The 19,249-nt window shown below is 44.2% G+C and overlaps 1 protein-coding gene across 1 annotated transcript in view; it reads left to right on the plus strand.

Moving 5' to 3' along the window:
- Window positions 1–19,249, plus strand: part of Myo3b (myosin IIIB) — a 348,212-nt gene that overhangs the window by 178,602 nt on the left and 150,361 nt on the right. Inside the window, exon 22 of the mRNA XM_032901950.1 lies at window positions 14,420–14,499. Coding sequence (XP_032757841.1) covers window positions 14,420–14,499 — 80 coding nt within the window. The remainder of the gene's footprint in view (window positions 1–14,419; window positions 14,500–19,249) is intronic.

Below are 19,249 nucleotides of genomic sequence, written 5' to 3' on the forward strand. Positions count from 1 at the left end.
GGCTCCAAGAGAGATTTCCCAGCTCAATGGATTCTCACTGGACCAAGCTCCTTTGATTGACCTGGGATCCAGCTGTCTCTGCCTGGGCCACATCAGTCTTCTTCTCCCAGCTCCTTCCTTTTCCTATAATCATCAGCACCTGTGTCTCTCACCTGAAACCTTTGCAAGGTAGGATGGAACTGTCACCATGTCTAATTTATAGCTGAGTGTATTGATTATGTAGAGTAAATGAAAACTTGCCTACGAGAAAACAAAAAGCTAGTCTACTACCTGTGCTAGTCTTAACTTGAACAAGAAACGTAATGCCCTTCAAACATGCTTCTGTGGTACCCAGTGCAGACCAAAAGTCTGCTACCAGCTTCCCCTGTAGATGCTTCTTGGCTGCAGCCAGGACTCATTCATGTGGATCTCTGGCATCCTGTGGGCAGCCATGGGCAGAGCTGGCTGGCGTTTCCCCTCTGGAGTTCAGACTCCTCTCCAGCTGGTTTCTGGGAAGAAGCAGAGGAAGTGCGGTTAATAACAGGGCTAGTAGTCCTTGGAATAAAATCTATCTGGAGGACTCTTCTTCAGCCGACATTTGCACTCTCCTATAAACATAAATAATGACTTGTCGAATCTGTTCGCGATTTTGGAATTTTTCTCTTTCAACCTGTGGCTGAAGAAAATCAAGTTCATAGTCGTGAGCACTAGGTGGCTCTCTGCAGAAAGCCGCGCTCTGCCTTGAGCCTCCTGGTCTTCCTGGAGCCACTCCAAAGCAGGAAGGAAACACAGAAGAACCTTTTCTATTTCTTGATTTTAATTTTTAATTTGTCTTCCAGAAAGCTCATAACCTTTTCTAAATTTTGCCTGGTGATGGAAGCTCATATCATCTGGGAGTAACAAAAGTGTGTATGTGTATGTGTATGTGCGTGCGTGTGTGCGTGTGTGCGTGAGAGAGAGAGAGAGAGAGAGAGAGAGAAACAAATGTGATATCCTAGCAAGCTACTCTGTAGTTCTGAGCTGTGCACTATGCTGCTTCTTTTGAATTGTAAATTCACTCTTCTTCATATTTTGAATATTAAAAAGCTACTTGTAAGTGTCAGAACTAACAAGCAAGAGTGTTGCTTTCTGGACTTATTCATGCAAAAATGCATTCAGTTAACAGACAGCAAAGTCTTCTGGTAACAAAGTGCCTATTGAGACAACAGGAAGCTACAGCAGCGTTAGTTCTGTGTGTTACTAGGGAACCCAGAACTTTCTTGTGCCTTCACTTTCCATTTGGAGCTGGTCCCCAATTTATTACCTTATAATGATAATCGTCCTCAGACCTTCATTAAAAAATGGTGCTGTGTCTTCCGTCGAATGACAGAATGTTAACGAAGCTTGTAAGATCTAAAACATCCATCACCATCTATCGTCTGTCTGTCTGTCTGTCTGCCTGTCTGCTTGTCTATCATTGTAGCCTAATCTTCCAAGAGAAGCCTACTTTTTTTTTTCACTGAAATTGAAAGCATTTGTTTCAGGTGCATGCTTGTCCCTTTGAAGGAGTGGACGTGGCTAGACATTGCTGTGAGAGACAAACAAGGCCCAGTTACTCTGGCAAAATAATTCCAGGACTTGAAAACCCATTGCTTATGTCATTTTATTTACCCTGCTTCAAAATGTAAATGAATGGTTCATTGGTTGGGAGCATTTGCTGCTCTTGTAGGAGAACCAAGTTCCATTCCCAGCCCCCATATGGTGGCTCAGAACTGTCTATAACTCCAGTCCCAGGAGATCCGATGCCCTCTTCTGACCTCCATAGGCACCAGGCACACATAGTCCACATACATACATGCAGGCAAAGTACTTATCCATATAAAATAAAATAAACAAACCCTTTTAACATATAGCAACACACATTACAAGTGGCAGCCTAGATGGCGCCAGCCGTGCTCCGATGCTCTGGCTTCTGGTCTGAATGGTGGACACCTGGCCCCGTGCTTCACAGTGGTCGCCATGCAGCAGATTTATGCTTCGCACTCTCTTCTACGTACATTCCGTTTCACAGTAATGCGGGCTTCTGCTGAAAGCTAAGGAAAGCCCCATAAAATTCAAAGGAAAACTTTAATTTCATTATCAAAGAATTTCTTCCAGCTAAGTTCAGGTTTCATGGGAGCTAGAAACTGTCTTCTACTTCCAAAGTCAGGCATCCGACTGCCCGAGGCTGGCTTTCTTGCCCTTTCAGAGGAGCCTCTTCCCTGGGCATCCCAGAAGCCTGCCTTAATTAGTGGCTATAGCAAAGATGTGTTGGCTTAGTTCCTTATCACGGTTGAAAAGATCAACACTAGACTGTGTATAACTCTGTTAGCTTTCCATGACTTTAACAAATACCAGCGATAACCAACTCATAAAGATTTATTTCTCACAGTGTTAGAAGTCTCAGCGCACGGTCAGTTGACTCTGCTGGCTTGGTACTGGGGTAGCACGTTGTGGCTGGTATGCCCGGTGGAGCAAAACCGTCTTTGTCTTGAGAGGAAAAAAAAATGGCCAAGTTTCCATCGTTGCCTTTAGGGAGATGCCTCCACCATCTGAAGACCTCTCACTAGTTCCTGCCTCTTAGAGGCTTGCACCTCCTGCCAGTAACACCAGGGCCGGAGACTGTGGCTTGACACATGGGCCTTTGGGGGACATTCCACATCCAAGTTACCATGGTAACTGCCATGTGAAATCAGAGATGGTAACCACGCAGCATCTCCCTCCAATGCATCCTTCAGCTTTCCTGTTCTCATTGACTACTAAAGAGACTGAGCGTTCAGGGTGAAATTGTGAGGCCTGGGGCAGCCAGGAGACAGGGCCACTCCTGGGATCTCTCGCAGCAGCCACATCAGATGCCTGTGCTGGAGGATGCTCTCATTCCATGGTTCTCAGTTCCCGTTAGGTATCAGAGGCAGCCATAGTCAGCAGGGAGCCTCTCTCTCTTGGCATGCTGACCTGACCATGCTTTTGCCTGCCCATGGATTATTTCAGACATGGTAATATCTGCTTAATAATTCTTCCTATTGATTACAAGTTCTAAGGTAGTTTTATGGGTACAGATTTGACAAGGCAGCAGAAACACAGTCTAACCTTTCAGTGGCGGCTCCTCGAACTGAATGATCCAGGCAGAAGAACATTAAAAGGAAAGATGTCTAAACAGTATCTGGACACGCTTGGGAAATGTCCTGTTGTTTAATAGTGAGCTGTGAGAAGGTGTAAAAGGCTCTGGGGAGGGGAGAGAGGTTTGAAAAGAACTTGAAAGAGTTATCCCTACATTTGAATCAAAACTCTGACTTTCGAATAGTAGTTTGGGGTTTTGAAGGAGTTAAGAACTTAGAAGAAACTGGAAGAAAAAAATGGGAGGGAATGGTCTGTAATCGCAAAGACTGGGCTAGCTTCAGACCCCACAGCTGAGTTCTGCATCCAATACCTTCCAATCTGAGGTCATGTGTATCTCTCCTTGGAAGTAGAGCTGTAGTAAAAATAGTGCTCTCCCTCCCCTGGCTTCCATTGGTCGCTCTTTGTATTTGGAGTGTGGAGTGAGCAGCACCTGTCTTGTTAAGGGATTCTCACACCCTCACCAGCTTGCCCTTCAGTGGAATCCCGATGTTTGCAAGCTGAATAGCATTAAGCCCTGAAGAGGGCACCAGTGGGCCACCCGGTCTCACCGTTTCCATTTTCTCCTTCCTCCTCGCTCTGCTCTGACAGTTCAGCAGACAGGTCTGGAGCAGGACCAGGACAAAGTGACAGGATCTCAGGGCCACACGCAGCACAGTGCCTGGTTCTTTCTGAAGGAGAGGCCCAGATGACTTTTGTCCCATGGGAGTCCCTGGACAGCAAGCTCCTTTTCACACAGAGGAGACCCTCTTCTTCCTGTTTAACCAGAGTGGTGTGTACCTTAAGTCTACAGGTAATCATGACCTTAGCAGAAACACCAAGGTCTGGTTCCACACATAAGTACTTTCTAGAAGGAATAGAAGAAACTTCCAGCCAGAATAGCCAGGGACAAGTAGTATTGTAGTATTCATACGTGACCATGCTTTGGCCTGCAAGTGGACTATTTCAGACAGTGCCTGGCAGAGTCAGGCGCTTGAGACTTACAGGAATAGTAAGTGTTGTTGCACAGGCCCCTCGCACCATGATGGACAACCAGAGCGCTGCGGTTGAGCGCTTTGGTCTACCTAGCATTGCTCTTCTGCCTTGTGTGGTCTCGCTGTGTGCCTCCCTGCTAAGACTGAGCTGCACGAGACTTGAGGCAGAGCTTTCTGTTCCACGTATGTACAGAGCTTATACCCAGCGCTCCAGTGTTACTTCTGTTCCCCACTCCAACCTTCCTTCTTCCCACCTCCCCTGCCTCCCAGCTTCCCTTCCTGGGGTGTGGAGCCTCTGGAATGTGAGTTGCTGGAGACAAGGGAAGGGTGGCGCCTCCTCCCAGCTGCTGGAGTGGAGCTGTCGAGGTGAAGCTCTGTACAGCCCCAGAGCCTTTGTGAATGGCATTTCCTGGTAGTCGTAAGAGTGCTTGAAGCGCATTAGAAATGTTGACGGTCTGTGATTCTCCGTGCTGGCTGCCAGCCTGCCAGAGCCTCGGGTTTCTTTTAATAAACTGGGAAGGAACGCCACTGAATGCCGCATTCACAGTCCAGAGAGAAGTGTAAGGCCTCTAGCACTCACCAGGAAGGCAGATGTGACAACAGTCGCTCTGGCATCTGAAAGTGATTTTGGAGCCTCCCAGGGAGGAGGGCAGCATGGGGTCTCTCCTGGAGGCCCAGGACAGATGGTACCAGGAAGCATCTGAGCACAGGAGCAGAGTGTCCCAGAATCATGGCCTAGGCTCCTCGTGGCTGGGTAGACATGAGCACACACACCCCAGATCACTGCTCAGGGTCTGTCCGGCCTGGAGCTTCAGAGGCCTGTGAGTTCTCCAGGGCCCAGCCTCCATAGGCTGGGACAGGTTGGAGGATGAAGCAGCGTCCTCGCCACAGGAGAAACTCCGCACTCTCCCGGCTCCTCCTCTGCGTGTTAATGGCTTCCAGTGCTCGCCCATACAGATATGGTCTTCATTAGATTCCACAGGCCAAGGGGGTGGTGTGGTGGGGTGAAGAGAGTAACCCTTGGCATTCTCTGTGCTCCCCACCTCCATGCCTTTAGACTTGGATCTTTCTTCTCCAAGATAGATACAGCAATTTCAATGTTTCTTTCCTCTTAAAATTCTGTACGCAGTCTCTCCCACTCTATCAGCTAGGTTTGGAAAGCAGCCAGTCGGCTGAAGACCCCCTGAACCAGTATCTGACCCCAGCTTCTTCTCAGCACCAAGTAAAGCTTCAGTTAGAAGGAACCCCTACCAATCTCTAGTCCATGTGCCAACGTAGGTGCCGGTGGTTTGAAATGTCTGTTGGCTTTTCTTAGAGAAGAACGGAGCATTCTAAGAAGTAAAAAGAAAGACACAAAATTAATTTCAATCATATTTTTAATTCATAGATGAAAAAATTATTTAAAATATAATCAGCATAAAATGATATCTTTTACCTTGGGTAGGGCACATCTCAGCTAGGGCCAGACACATTTTACGTGCTCAGTGACCGCTGTGTGACTGGCATGGCTGTGGGGAATTATTGCCCTGCCACAGACGCACCTCAGACTTGCTCCCAGAGAGAAATGCAGACACGTCAGGATCGCAGCAGTTCTCCAGAAGAAAATGCCAGGTGATAGGACAGAACGGTGCTGTGGATCCTCTTCTTTCTAAATGTATTTATGTTTTAAATTATATATGCATGTCTATGAGAGTATACAATATGTGGGCAGGTATCTCCGGAGGTCAGAAGGAGGGTGTCAAATCCCCTGGAGCTGGACTCACAGGTAGTTATGAACTGTCCATTGTGGGTGCTGAGGATTAAACGCTAAAAGACCAGCAAATGCCTTTAACCACTGAGTTGTTTTATAGGACCCTTGTTTTGTTTGTTTGTCATATATGTGTGTGTGTGTGTGTGTGTGTGTATACATATATATATGTGATTTATATATAATATATTTATATGTGTGATATATATGTAATATACTGATTTCCAACCATCTCCCAATGTGTTAGAGAAATTATTGTTTTACAGAGTTCCAGAAAAGTGTAACACTTCTATGGCTTTCTTCTTACATAGACATGTCTAGGATTTCCAGTATGAAATGGGGCTTTTCAAAGCTTCATGAAATAAAGGAATTACGAGATCTGAAGGAATTCAGATGAATGAAGGAAGGAAGTGTGTATGCCTGTGTGTGCCTCTGCGTGGTATGTGTGCACACTCATGTATGTGCATATATGTTCTCCGTGTATGCAGGTACACATGCATGTGCATGTGCTGGAATGGATGCATGTATGTTCCTGTATGTGAAAGCCAGAGGTCAACATTGAGCATCTTTCTTGATCTCAATGGCTTCCCCACGTTTGTTTAGTTGGTTGGTTCTGATTTTTAAGAAAAGGTTTCTCTGTGTAACCCAGGCTGTCCTGCCTCTTCCTCCATAGTGTATGCCGCCATGCCTTGCTTCCCACCTTAGCTTTTGAGACAGTGTCTTTCCCTGAACTTTGACCTTACTACCGACTCAGCTAGAATGGTCCCTTCAGAAGCTGCGGGACCTTTCTTGCCCCCAGTTCTCCGGTGTTGGGATCATAGGCGTATACCGGCTCACTGGCTTTTTATGCCGGTCCCCTTTAGGGACTGATCTGTCTTGCCAGCTCCAAGTAAGAGATTTTCATAATCAAAAAGTGTGTAGAATGTTGATTATGAAAGTCCCGCAGCCATCTTTACTACAGAAATACCTAGATGGATCTTATGGGTTGTAAGGTATTTTTGTTGAAAGCATTTAAAGGGTAGAAGCTCTGTGGGTCCCTCTGAGGCACTGCGGGCCTTCAGCCTTTCTTCCCTGCCTTCTTCATCTAGGACTCTCTGCCAGTATGGAGCTGTAATCCATCTTCCAGAGTTCCTCTGGAGTTCCTAGTACTAGAGAGGTTTCCAATGCTGCCCCATCATAGGAGAGAAACAAACAAACAACAAACAAAACCAAACAAAAACCCTAAAACGAAGCTCAGTGTGGTGGCACACACCTTTGAACCCAGTACTCAGGAGGCAGAGGCAAGCAGAGCTCTATGAGTTCAAGGCCAACCAGGTCTATAGAGCAAGTTCTAGGACCAACATGGCTGCACAGAGAAACCCTGTCTTTAAAAAACAACAACAACAACAACAACAACGACAAAAACACAAACAAACAAAACAAAACCTAAAACCAAGCAACCAACCAGACATAAGCAAAACCTAAAACAAGTATTAATAATGAGTTACAAAAAGGGCCCTGATACTAGAAAACGTAGTATCATAGGCCAGCTTCACCCGTCCACTCTCTTATGAATATTCTCTGTCTTGTTCTGAAATTCATTAGGAAAGCACCTTTGTATTTAAGTGGTGGTTCAATGTAGGGTTATTTTATTTATTTAATGGTTCTGTCAAGGGTACCAAATATAGCACCTCTGATTTTTAAAATGGTCAGAAATATATGAAAAAGTTATTTCCATCTTTCTCTGCCAGTAGTCTCAAAGACCAAAAAAGAAAAATGTTCCTGCTTAAAATGTAAGACTCCTCTTTTATTTTCCTATTTATTTCATATTTTCATAGCTCGCACTGGAGAAAAGGTCCCACGGCCCTATAGTTTATTAATATATTCCACTATAAAATCTCTTTACAGTGTGGCTTTCAGCTCACTTCCCCCCACCTTCCTAAAAGCTAACCTTAGGCCCCTTAAAGACGGTAAACCAGAAACAAAGCCATTAGAATTTTATTCTCTCTACTTAGATACGGATCAAAACTTCACGCTCCCCCACCCCCACCCTCAGGAATCTGGGTCGTGTTCATAGAATCTGTATTCTTTCCCTTCAGAACCCAAGACCATCTCCTCGCAGTCTGGTCCATATGTTAGATACATATAAAGTTAATCATTTTTGCTTTGGTGCCAGTGTGTGCAAAGCAAAGCTGTAAACCCCAGCTGTGCGGAGTAACAAAGTAACAATTATGAACTCTACTGGCTTGCATATGTGAGACGTTCCTAAATGAAATTAAATGTTGCTCAGCTGAACTGGAGGGTAGGAGGTTGGGCGAGAGGACCACTGAGATTTTAAGATCCAGTATTAATAGAATGGCTTCTCTTCTTCACATCCCACAGGGGTAGTTCAAATTATAAAGAAACCAGATGAACTATCTTCCAGTTGATAAGGTTTAGCTCAACCATGCCAGCTGATTTCCAGGTAATCATTGGGATCTGCATTTGGCTGGTCTGACTTGGTCTGGAAGTGGCCCACCCCCAATTCAGATCATCTATGGGGTGCGATCAGTTCCAACGACTCCATCAGCCATTCAGTGGTTTGCCTATAATATCAAAATACTGGAAACACCAGGGTTGAATTGAAATGGGGGGAGCTGTCTTAAATTGCTGCTCAGGGCTCTGACCTTGAGCAGGAAGCGTTAACACCTTTTGTCTTGGTTTCCTTCTTTGTGGACTGACGAGCTGCACTATGGTCTCGTCGTATTAAATAATTAATTTTAGACCCTTAGCCTCATATCTACAAGATAGTAAATACTCAGTAAATATTAGTAGTTAAGTGGAGGAAAATAATCCGATTTCCAGTTATTTCCTTATTCCCCAGAAATTTTAAAGCGAAGCGGCGTTAAACAATACTATAAATTCTGTGTGTAGTTGGTAGTTTATGATTTCTAGCTTTTAAAAGGTATACCTTCAAAAGACAAATGGAAAGAATAATGTAAGCCCTCGACCCTTAAGTCCTCAATTCATTTAATCCTTATTTCCTAATTAATTGTCCAGCCCAACATTAATGACCCCGAAGCAATAGGGAAAAAAATGGATCTTCCATCAAACTCTACTCAGCCGAAAGCTTTAATTGATAGCGTTTTCATCACTCTCAGAGTGTAAGACGGAGAAATGATGACGTAGCCACATTTAGCTTCAATCAGCACTAGACCAACCAGAACCCCAGAGGTCTCCCACGGCTGCCATCGATCTCTGTGCTGCCAACGACACTTGCATGCACCTCTGCTGTAATTTCAACTCCGTTAACTATAAACTGAACAGGACCACGTTCTTCCCCAGGCACAGCAAACATCCGTCCAGCTCTCCAGATGATAAAATCCCGGGAGTAAAGACATGCAACTGGCTCAGGCCTTCTTCACAAGTGGCAGGTCTGAGACAAACCCCAGGCGGTTTGACCCTGGACGTCACATTTTTAACCACAGCCTCTCTGCAGTGCAAGCATCGCACAGCCCAAGCAAAGGATCTGTAATACAAAAAGAGGATGGCAGGACCGGAGACCAGCAAAGAGCTCGAGACATTCGGAAGGAAGAGAGATGAGCTGTGGGCTCTGAGGTCTTAAGGGGCCTCGTAAATAAAATTCAGCGCCACACAATTCATTCATGCGTGCATTCATACACGTTTACTGTTCGTTATGAGACAGACATATAGAGCTAAACGCTGGGTATAGAACAAAAGCCAATGCTTGCCCTAAATGCTTGTCTTAGAAGCCAAGGGGAGTCAGAGGCACCATGTTAGTGAGCTGCCTGGGCAGTTTTCAATGTGCCATCACTAAGGAACGTTTTTGGCTTTGACGACATGTGTGTTGGTGCTTTGTCTGCATGTGTGTCTGTACGAGGTTGCCAGATGCCCTGGAACTGGAGCTACAGACAGTTGTGAGCTGCCATGTGGGTACTGCGAGTTGAACCCAGATCATCTGGGACAGCAGGCAGTGCTCTGAACTGTCGAGCCATCTCTCCAGACCTAATTTATAAGTGTTATACCAGGTACTGAAAAAATTCAAATTAATGGAGAGGAACAGAAATAAAAACCTAGTGGTTGTTTCTAAAAGACATCTAAAAGAAATGGAATCATTTATGCATCCCTAGAGATTAATATTAGTATAAGGTAGCGTATCTGCCTTGACCCAAGAGGACTTGGAGTGTATTGACAAGCTTTAGTTAGCATTGAATTACAATGCTTGTCAGGTAGGCAATCTCTGCTGGCCTTTGTTCTCTATAGCTGCTGCCTCCTCTTCCTCCTCTCCCTTCTCCTCCTCTTCCTCTCCTCCTTAATTGTACCCTCAGTAATTAATTACATCCTAAGTTTATAGAAGTGAGAATAACTTGAGCATTATTAAATGACAGATCTTCTATTTCGAGCTGTCTGGGACATCAGAGAAAGCTTGGGTTTGGGTTGCTTTAAGCTCATGGTCTAGAGTTATGAATTATGCAAAAATCCTTTAAAATGTCAGACAATTAAAAGACAATACAGGGACTGGAGAGATGGTTAAATGCACTTGGTGAGGACCTACCTGGGTTTGGTTCCCAGCACCTAAATGATGGCTCACACCATGCAGAGCTCCAGTTTGAAGGGATCTGATGTCCTCTTCTGACCGTCTGAGAACACCACCAGGTGTGCATATGGTAAACACCCATTCGAGCAACCTAAATATTCATACACATAAAATAAATAAATCTGAAGAGAAATGTTATGTTAAAGCGGTACAAAACCAGGAAAGCTGTGTTTTAGGGTTCTGAATTTTTCACATTGTCATAAAGGTAAAGTTGTGTGGTCAGATTAGTGAGTGTGGTATCTGGGTATTTCCAGTTCATCCATTCACTGCTGTTAGTGCACGTTTGGTGAATGTGTGCCACACTGGGGTCACTGTGGTATGTGCATGGGAGTCAGAGGGCGGCTCTTATGAACCCAGACTCTCCCGCCCCTCGTGGTGAGGCAGCCTCTCCCACCTCTGCCATGCTATAACCTGCAAGCTACATGGCCTCGGAGATTCCAGATGGCTCTTCTGTCTCCACCTCCCATCTTGCCCAGGAGTTACTGTTATACCTTTCTTTCAGTTGAGCAGATGTACGACAGGCTGGTTTCTTACTTCTTCTCTATTCCTTTACTCCACAGAATGATGACTTTTCTTTCCAAATAATCATCCAGTCTCCTTTCATGAGAGATTTAGCAATGTCTAAACTTGTCCACCCACTCCGCCTATTTATTGATATCAACACCTAAAATCATAGATAAATGCCAGGGGAGAAAGGAAAAAAACACACCAAGGACAAACATCTAATGGTGTACATTCTCTGTGCCTTGGGCTCCTTTTATCCAAATTCTGTGACTATTTTAAATTTCCTTCATGTATCCAATCTACAACTAGTACTTGTTACAGATTTAGATGGTTATAGAAAGATGTTCTAAGTGCCTTTTAACATATAAAATATTACAATATGTTTCACTCAGCCACTGAATTTAGCTCCTTACATTAGCCACCGAGTTAGAAACTCCAGTGAGTAGATTTGAGTCACTGCAACCCTCACAGAGGCACAGGTCTGCCCTGGGGCCAGCTCCCCACACTTTGTCAGCACAAAGGATGGTTCTGGACAGCAAGGAAGGCCAAAGCTTTGGAGGAAGGAAGCCAGGGTCAGAATTAGTTGAGAAATTAAGTTTGAATCTGGTAGGTCTTTCCAAATGAAGCCCTCCATTAGGATTGGGTAAGGATCATCCAACAACAGGCCAGGCAGGTGAAACCAACAAGGGAGATGTGGAAGTGGGGTGTATAGAACGATCTCTCTCTCTCTCTCTCTCTCTCTCTCTCTCTCTCTCTCTCTCTCTCTCTCTCTCCCTCCCTCCCTTTGCTGACACTTTCAGTGAAAGAATTGACAGTACCTCCCAGGGAGCATGCACCATTAATTAACTTGGGCAGCAGACTCCCTCAAACAAAGCTGCACCAGAGACAGGACCAGCACAGGCTTTGGTAGGATAGACAGACAGACACAGACAGACAGGAAGGAGTGCTTTTCACTGGGCTGCCAGTGCTCTGCAGCAAGCTCAGATGGCCTGGCGGGCAGCAGAGGGCACTGAAGTCGGTGGAATTGCAGCAACCAGTGACCATGCATTTGGGACAGTTCTTAAGAGGTAACTGAAGGTTAAAGTCCTCAGAAGGCAGGAAATGACCACCTTTTAAGGTGCCACCTTGGTCTTCAGACCACCTGTCTCTTCCTAACTTAAAGGCTGGAAGCAGGAGAATGAGGTGGGAGCCTTAGGCCCTTTTCCGGCTCCTGCATAGGATCTCCACTGGATCGCTGACTCTACTCAAGGATCTCACCCAATCCAGGAAACACTTTGGTAATCAGTTGCCCAGAAGCACAGGAAGAGACTCTGGGCCAGGAGAGATGTTCAGGGTGAAGATGCTGTCCTGGGTGAAGCACTGAGGATGCTTAACACCTGAAAGCAGTGTGAACACTGTATTTACATATAAATGAAAATGGACCGATCTCACAGGTTACGGTTCTGGAAGGTGTGTGTGGCAGGGCTGGGATCTATTGTTTATTTGTGCTGTAAATCCTTTGAAATGTGTTAAAATGCTTCCCACTCCTTATAAAGCTCCTGCCACCCCTGGATTACGACTTTGATGTCACCAATCCTCCTTCAAAGGGTTCTTTGCAGGCTATTAATCACAGTTTAGCCTCTGAAGATACCACCAGAGAAAACATTTGGACATCTCTGTGCTAGACTTGCTAAAACTTTGAAATCTCAAGCATCTCGCATAAGCACACACCGGCCTTTCCTTTCATTGACAAGTCTTCATTCTGTTGCACAAAATAGCTCCGGAAGTAAAAATGCAAACTTCACCCGCCGGGGTTGGTGAAGCAAGGGCTGAGGGTAAATCGGAAAGGGGAGAGAGTGGGGGTAAGCCACAGGAGTGAGCCTCCTCAGGAGCTGGCCCATGCATTTGCCTTTCACTAACGGATGCTCCTCCCTTGAAGATGGGGTGGGGAGATCTCGTCTCTCACCCTCTGTGCTGTGTTTTAAGTCCTACATGAGTTGTTCACCGTAAATGACAGTAGTGAATCTGATGGTCACTTGTCCATGTACTTGGGAGCAGAAGCCTTGCAGATTTGGGATTTTCAAAATTTTAGATTTAGGTTTGAGAATATTCGTATCTGCATAATGAGCTGTCTGAGAAATGTGGCTAAGTCTAAACACAAGATTTAGGTTCCACATATATGTGTGCAAGTACCTGAAGGCAATTTCAACCATATGCATATATGTGTACAGTATTAGTGTACATATATTTATACACACACACACATAAACTCATGGTGCAGGTTATGTATATATATATATACACACTTATGTGCATATATGTTATATACACACACATATATGTCTACACCTCACATACTATATATCAAACACGTTTGATCCCCACATCATACACATATACACATACCACACTCTCCATATATTATACATATAATTATAATATTATATATAATTACCTAACATTATATAATATATACATGTATGTATTATATGTTATACTAAAATTATATATATATATATATTGTTCTATGCACAAACCTATACTATTATTATACTAGAGATTGAGCCCAGGGCTTTGTACATGCTAAGTGTTGGAGATATGTGTGTGTGTGTGTGTGTGTGTGTGTATATATATATATATGTATGTATTTGTATATATATCAGCATCACACACACTCTTTATATAAGATATTATATATAATTACATATATAATACAATATTATTATATATAGTTATCTAATATTATATACTATATACATATGCTGTATGTGTGTGTGATATGGGATGCTGGGGATCAAATCCAATTGGTCTTTGAGTTTAATCCAGTCCTACTTTACACCATATATGTAGTGAGTTTTGTGTTATGTAGCTGGGATGTCCGTAGCTCAAAAGCAGAGCTAAAGAACTGACTCCCAGCATGAGAGGCCCTGGGCTCAATCCCAGGTATAGTTTTGTGCATGGAACGAAGTTCAAGGTGGGGTAGGGTGGTTCTGCTTGTGGTTCCCAACAGTGCTCAAAGTTTCTGCTTCTTGAAACATTTGGAGTTTGTGTTTTTATACGCAGGCACACTCAACTTGTGTCCTTAGGTCATACCCATTGTCAAGACCAAAGGCTTTGAAACTTTTCCTATGGGAATTCTATAGTTTCAAGTCTTATATTTAAGTCTTCAATATCCAACCACTCGAATTACCTTTTTAAGCTTTGGGGTGTGTGTGTGTGTGTGTGTGTGTGTGTGTGTGTGTGTGTGTGTAGGCACAGCAATACCTTGGTGTGCACGTGGAGGTCTAAGGACAACTTGTGGTCATCAGTTCTCTCCTTCTGCCAATGTGGGACCCAGGGATTGAACTCAGGTTGTCAGATAGCAAACTGAGCCATCTTGCCAGCTGAAAAGCTTTCATTCTTAGGATACCAATCAGAAAACTCAGAAAAACATAAGGACATAAAAAGAAAGATGATCTGTAACTTGGCCTCTCAACTTTCCCATTAATTTAAGGCTTTCCTTTCTTTTTTGTCTTTTCTGCTCAGGTAATTTGGCACAAACGAGAGCTAGGATCACAGCCTCCTCGAGATCTTTGCCTCCACATTTCAGTGCTGGGAGGGCTAAGGTGAGCGGTTCATCTGTGCCATCGATGGGGCTGAGAGTGGGTGCTAACGCCAGAGCAAGCCACAGGCCTCTCTCCCTCTGCCACTGCCCGCATAGGCTGCAAAAGTGACCTGTGGTGTTTGGGAAACAAGGGGAAGTTTAAACAATTTGAATCACGGAATCCTTGCAATCCTGATAGTCAAAAAAAAAAAATACCTACCGTAGAGGATGATGACGTCTGCACAGAGTCGATTTCCTGTGAAACTGATGCCACCTTGCAGAAGGTGGGACCAGACACTATCAGCAAGGAGAAAAAAACAAAAACAAACAAAACAACAACAACAACAAAACCCTACCAAACCATCTCCTGTCCTCTAAAAATGAGTTATGAGGTGGCCATGTTAGAAGGGTTCATAAATATCCAACCATAAAGTAGTATCCAGCTGTTTGGCCCTTCTAACTGATGCTCAGACAGGACCGAGAGGAGCACCTGACTGACGTCTGCTGTGGAGACAGCACTCCCCATTTGTCTGTGGTTCGGCTTTCTGTGGCTTTAGCCACCAGTGGTCAATCATGATTCAAATTCAAAAGTATTAAATAAAAAGTCAGGCAAATAAGTAACTGGTAAGTTTTGCATGTGCTCTCGCCTAAGGACAGCACGGACTCATGCTCTCTGTCTCTCTGTCTCTCTCTCTCTCTGTCTCGGCTCTGACGAGATAAGAATCATCCTTTCAGGAGGTGAATCCATGTTGTGAGTCTATCCACCCACTAGTCCTCTAGTAGCCATCTCAGTTGTTGGGTTACCTGTGACACCACAGTGCTCTTTTTTATACCTGATGTTGTCTTTCAAACATGAGATGCTGGCAATTTTTATATGGGGGGGAAAAACCATAAGCTTCCTAAGACCGTTAGTCCAGTACCATTTAGAGATGATAACTGTGTTATTGCTGCTCGTCTCTTACTGTGCCTCACTCACAAGTTAAACTTCGTCATACAAATGTGTGCATAGGAAAAGGAGTCTGACGAAGCCCATGGCTTCAGGCATCTCTTCAGTGCATCCTTCAAGGACGAGAATAAAACCACACCCTAACCTGAAACCCAATTACCTTAATGGTGAGGGTAATAAGTAGTTCCCACCTCTGAATTCCCTTACTTTTTATTTATACAGCATATTAACTTACTTAATAAAATAAAACAAATTTGATCACATATAATTCCATTGACTATTACCCCAGAGCTGATACAAATGCACATACTCATACTTTCTTGAGAATAAAAGAGTTACTTGCACATAGCAGGACTCTAAAGATTTTATCCAACAATAACTTTTATGCCCATGTTGCTACTATGACCTATTTGAATCCCCTAATGTTGTTTCTTTGTGGCAAGATATCAGAACTATTTACCATGGCTATATGGGCCCATGAGAGAGATGTGTATAAGAGAGTAAATGCGCCTAAGAATTTCTTGATCTTACATAAGAATGTGGCTTATATTAACTGCAGCTGATTCTCATTATTTGTAAAAAAATATGATCTGTAATTTTATATGTATGATAATGTCACTGCAAACAGCAATGCTGAACCACTGCCCCCAGAGGGTAACGCACGGTTAGGTTTGAGTAAGAGTCTGGTCAGAGCCAACCTAACCCTCAGTTTATGTGATTTTGTTTGAAGAGACCTAGTCTCTCTCTCTCTCTCTCTCTCTCTCTCTCTCTCTCTCTCTCTCTCTCTCTCTCTCTCTCTCTCTCTCTCTCTCTCTCTCTCTCTCTCACACACACACACACACACACACACACACAGACAAATACAAGCTCACATACACATGCAGACACGCACAGCTTACAATTGATCCTGTACAGTGTTCTTATAAAAATCATATTTCACTCACAGTATTCGTGCCACTAAAGTCACAATTTCACTGTAATTCCTGAGGGACGCTTGTTAGCACACACCTGCCCGGGGCTCATCACCCTCTTCTTGTGTTTAGACACACTATACAGCACTTCAACATTACACTTGGGGGCCCCGAAGACTGAAAACTTACCTATAATGCACATGTAAATGCAAAACCAGAAGCCTTTCAGTAGACCTTGAGAGTAGACCCGTGTGTGTGGTAGGAGAGCTGACCCAGAAGGGCTGGCTGTGGCTCTGACTCTAATCAGAAAGCTGGGCACCAGCGCACTCCTGTTTCCCTATTATACACATTCTGTGAATGACCAGGAAAAAGCATTGGTGGTCGACATGTGGCTTTAGATAAATTTTAGCAGGCAGGCGACTCGACAACCTGGAATCTGTACATTATGATGGTCTATAGTATCTCTGTGTTTGGGGGTTTCTTTTCTTTTTTCTTTTTGTAGTTATTCGTTTCCACAAAATTCTAAATGAGATCATAACACAAAAAGATTCCCTGTTGTCCAGATCTCCTTTCTTTCTTACACTTGATTTCTAAATTTCGGAGTCCTGCTGAGACCTGTACTCTGCCCTTCAAACTTACAGTCCAGCCTGGTGCTGTCTCCCTCCCTGCTCCATACAGTATTGTCCAGAGCTGCCCACCTGAGAGGTGAGCTATCCCGTGTGTGGTCTACATTTAAAAGCATATACTCGATCAGTACACAGGACTGGAATTTGCTTGTTCTTTGAAAGCCGATGAGCTGAAAGTTCTGAGTAAGGCATTCAGATTTACAAACGACAACAGTAATAATAAAACAAGCAACACCACACAGACAAGCACTGGGCCCACACCTGTAACCAGCCCTGAACTGTCACCCTAGCCCCAAAGCCACAGACACAGGGCCAGTTTGCATTCAAGACCGGCCTGTGCTAGTAAGACTTCCTCAAAAAAAACAAAGCAAGACGGAAAAGTTATCATTTGAGTTCTGCTTCATCTGAGGGGACACAGGGCCCTTGCTGAACCTGGATTTGGTAGGAGGTAAAAAGATTACTGTGTGCTTGTTACCTATCACAAAGTTCCTGGACAGAACTGGGCCATGGGAAATGAGGAACCAGCAGCAGAAGGAAACTGTCTAATCGGCCAGGCAGAGATTACTCAGAAGACAAAATATAGCAAGCCTTGTTAGTTCAGATCCTTCTTGGTGGCTTGTGCAGCCTCCTTCCTTGTAACTTAAGCTAAGACATCTGCATGCCTTCAAGGGGATGGGATGCCAGAGGCTTTATGAAATGGTTCAGAGAAGAAAAACAAAAGGCTAGAGAGGCCTTCCTGCTTCTGCTGTTTGCACAGGTGTGTGTGTGTGTGTGTGTGTGTGTGTGTGTGTGTGTGTGTGTGTGTGTGTGTGTCCTTTAGCCCTGGATGCCTATTACAGAGGCAGGCCACAGAGCCTTCTGAGAGGGGCAGTGCGGTGCTATAGGGCCGTTTCTTCCTAAGAGCTGCCTATATCCATCACTTGATAGGAAAAGTTCCTGACAGAGAGCCTTGTCAGGAAGATGATTAGAGACACTTCTGAGGTTTTAGGATGCAGATGGTGGGCACTTACCCAGACGAGGAGAAAATTCTTCAGCTTCTCCTTTACTGCCGAGCTCTGGCTGGTTTGTAGGATTGTTTAGAGTCCCGTCTTTATGGCAGAGTAAATCCGGTTGACAGATGAGGCAAATCTTTGTGATTATGCCATACTTTCAGACTTCTTCCATTTTGTAAGATATATGGAAGCACACGGAGAGCTGTGCAGAGCGACAAGAAGTAAGGCTCAGAGAATGGATCTGGTTTCAGCCCTAGGCACTGCATACACTGGCTGCATGACTGGACCACTTATCTAAAAATCTATGAGCGTTAACTTTTCCATATGCATAGTGGAATAAAAACTGTCCTTGCACCAGAGTATCGTTTTGACAATTCTGTGACAGCCTGGGGAGAGTGAGCCCATGTATCATGTACACTTGGTATTTGCTTTGAGTTTTGGCAGCCATCTAAGATTCTGTGCATGGGGTCTACAAGAGTATGAAGCCTGCTCAGTAGTAGGGGACCAGAGTCTGTGACCCAAGGAGGTACGTTACACATGAGAACTCTGAACTAGCACCACACACAAGGAATCACACTCATGTCAGTAGAAAGAGAGCTCACACAGCTCCTGCTCACTTTCGTTACTGAAGTTCTTAAAGTGGAAATGATCCCAATGGGGGCTTTTTTCACTTCTTGGTAAACTGTAGCACCAAGGATGTAGGCAATGGACTACAGACAGGTGATAGCACTCCCACAATGTGGGTAATGAAGAACAGACTTTCACTCTGCAACTTTGTGGAAATCCAGATGTTGGGTGGTCAGATAGGTTTGTACTCACTTGGAACCCCCTCCTGCCCAGAGCAACCTTAGAGCTTTTGAATATGAGTTGGTGTTTTACTCTGTAGTTTTCCATTTTGCTGTAGTTGATTGGTTTTAGTGAACTTCAAAATAGTATTATTTCTTTAAACAATGGCAGGTAGACCCTATTGGTCAGGAGGCTGAGATGAGACGATTGAATTGCTTAAGCCCACCTATTCTGAACTGTTATCAGAATACCTAGGCATAAAGCTTAACGCTAGGTCCAAAAAGGCACTCATGCCAAGAGAAAAGACATCATAGATAGATAGATAGATAGATAGACAGACAGACAGACAGACAGACAGACAGATGGACAGACAGATAATAGTGATGATGGTAGATGATAGATTGATGATAGATAATAGGTGGATAGATGCTAGATTGACAGGTGATAGGTGACAGATAAGTAGGTAGATGATAAATAAGTAGGTAGGTCAGTAGGTAGGTAGGTAGGTAGG

This window comes from Rattus rattus, chromosome 5 (genome assembly GCF_011064425.1).
Source record: "Rattus rattus isolate New Zealand chromosome 5, Rrattus_CSIRO_v1, whole genome shotgun sequence".
NCBI classification, from domain to species: Eukaryota; Metazoa; Chordata; class Mammalia; order Rodentia; family Muridae; genus Rattus; species Rattus rattus.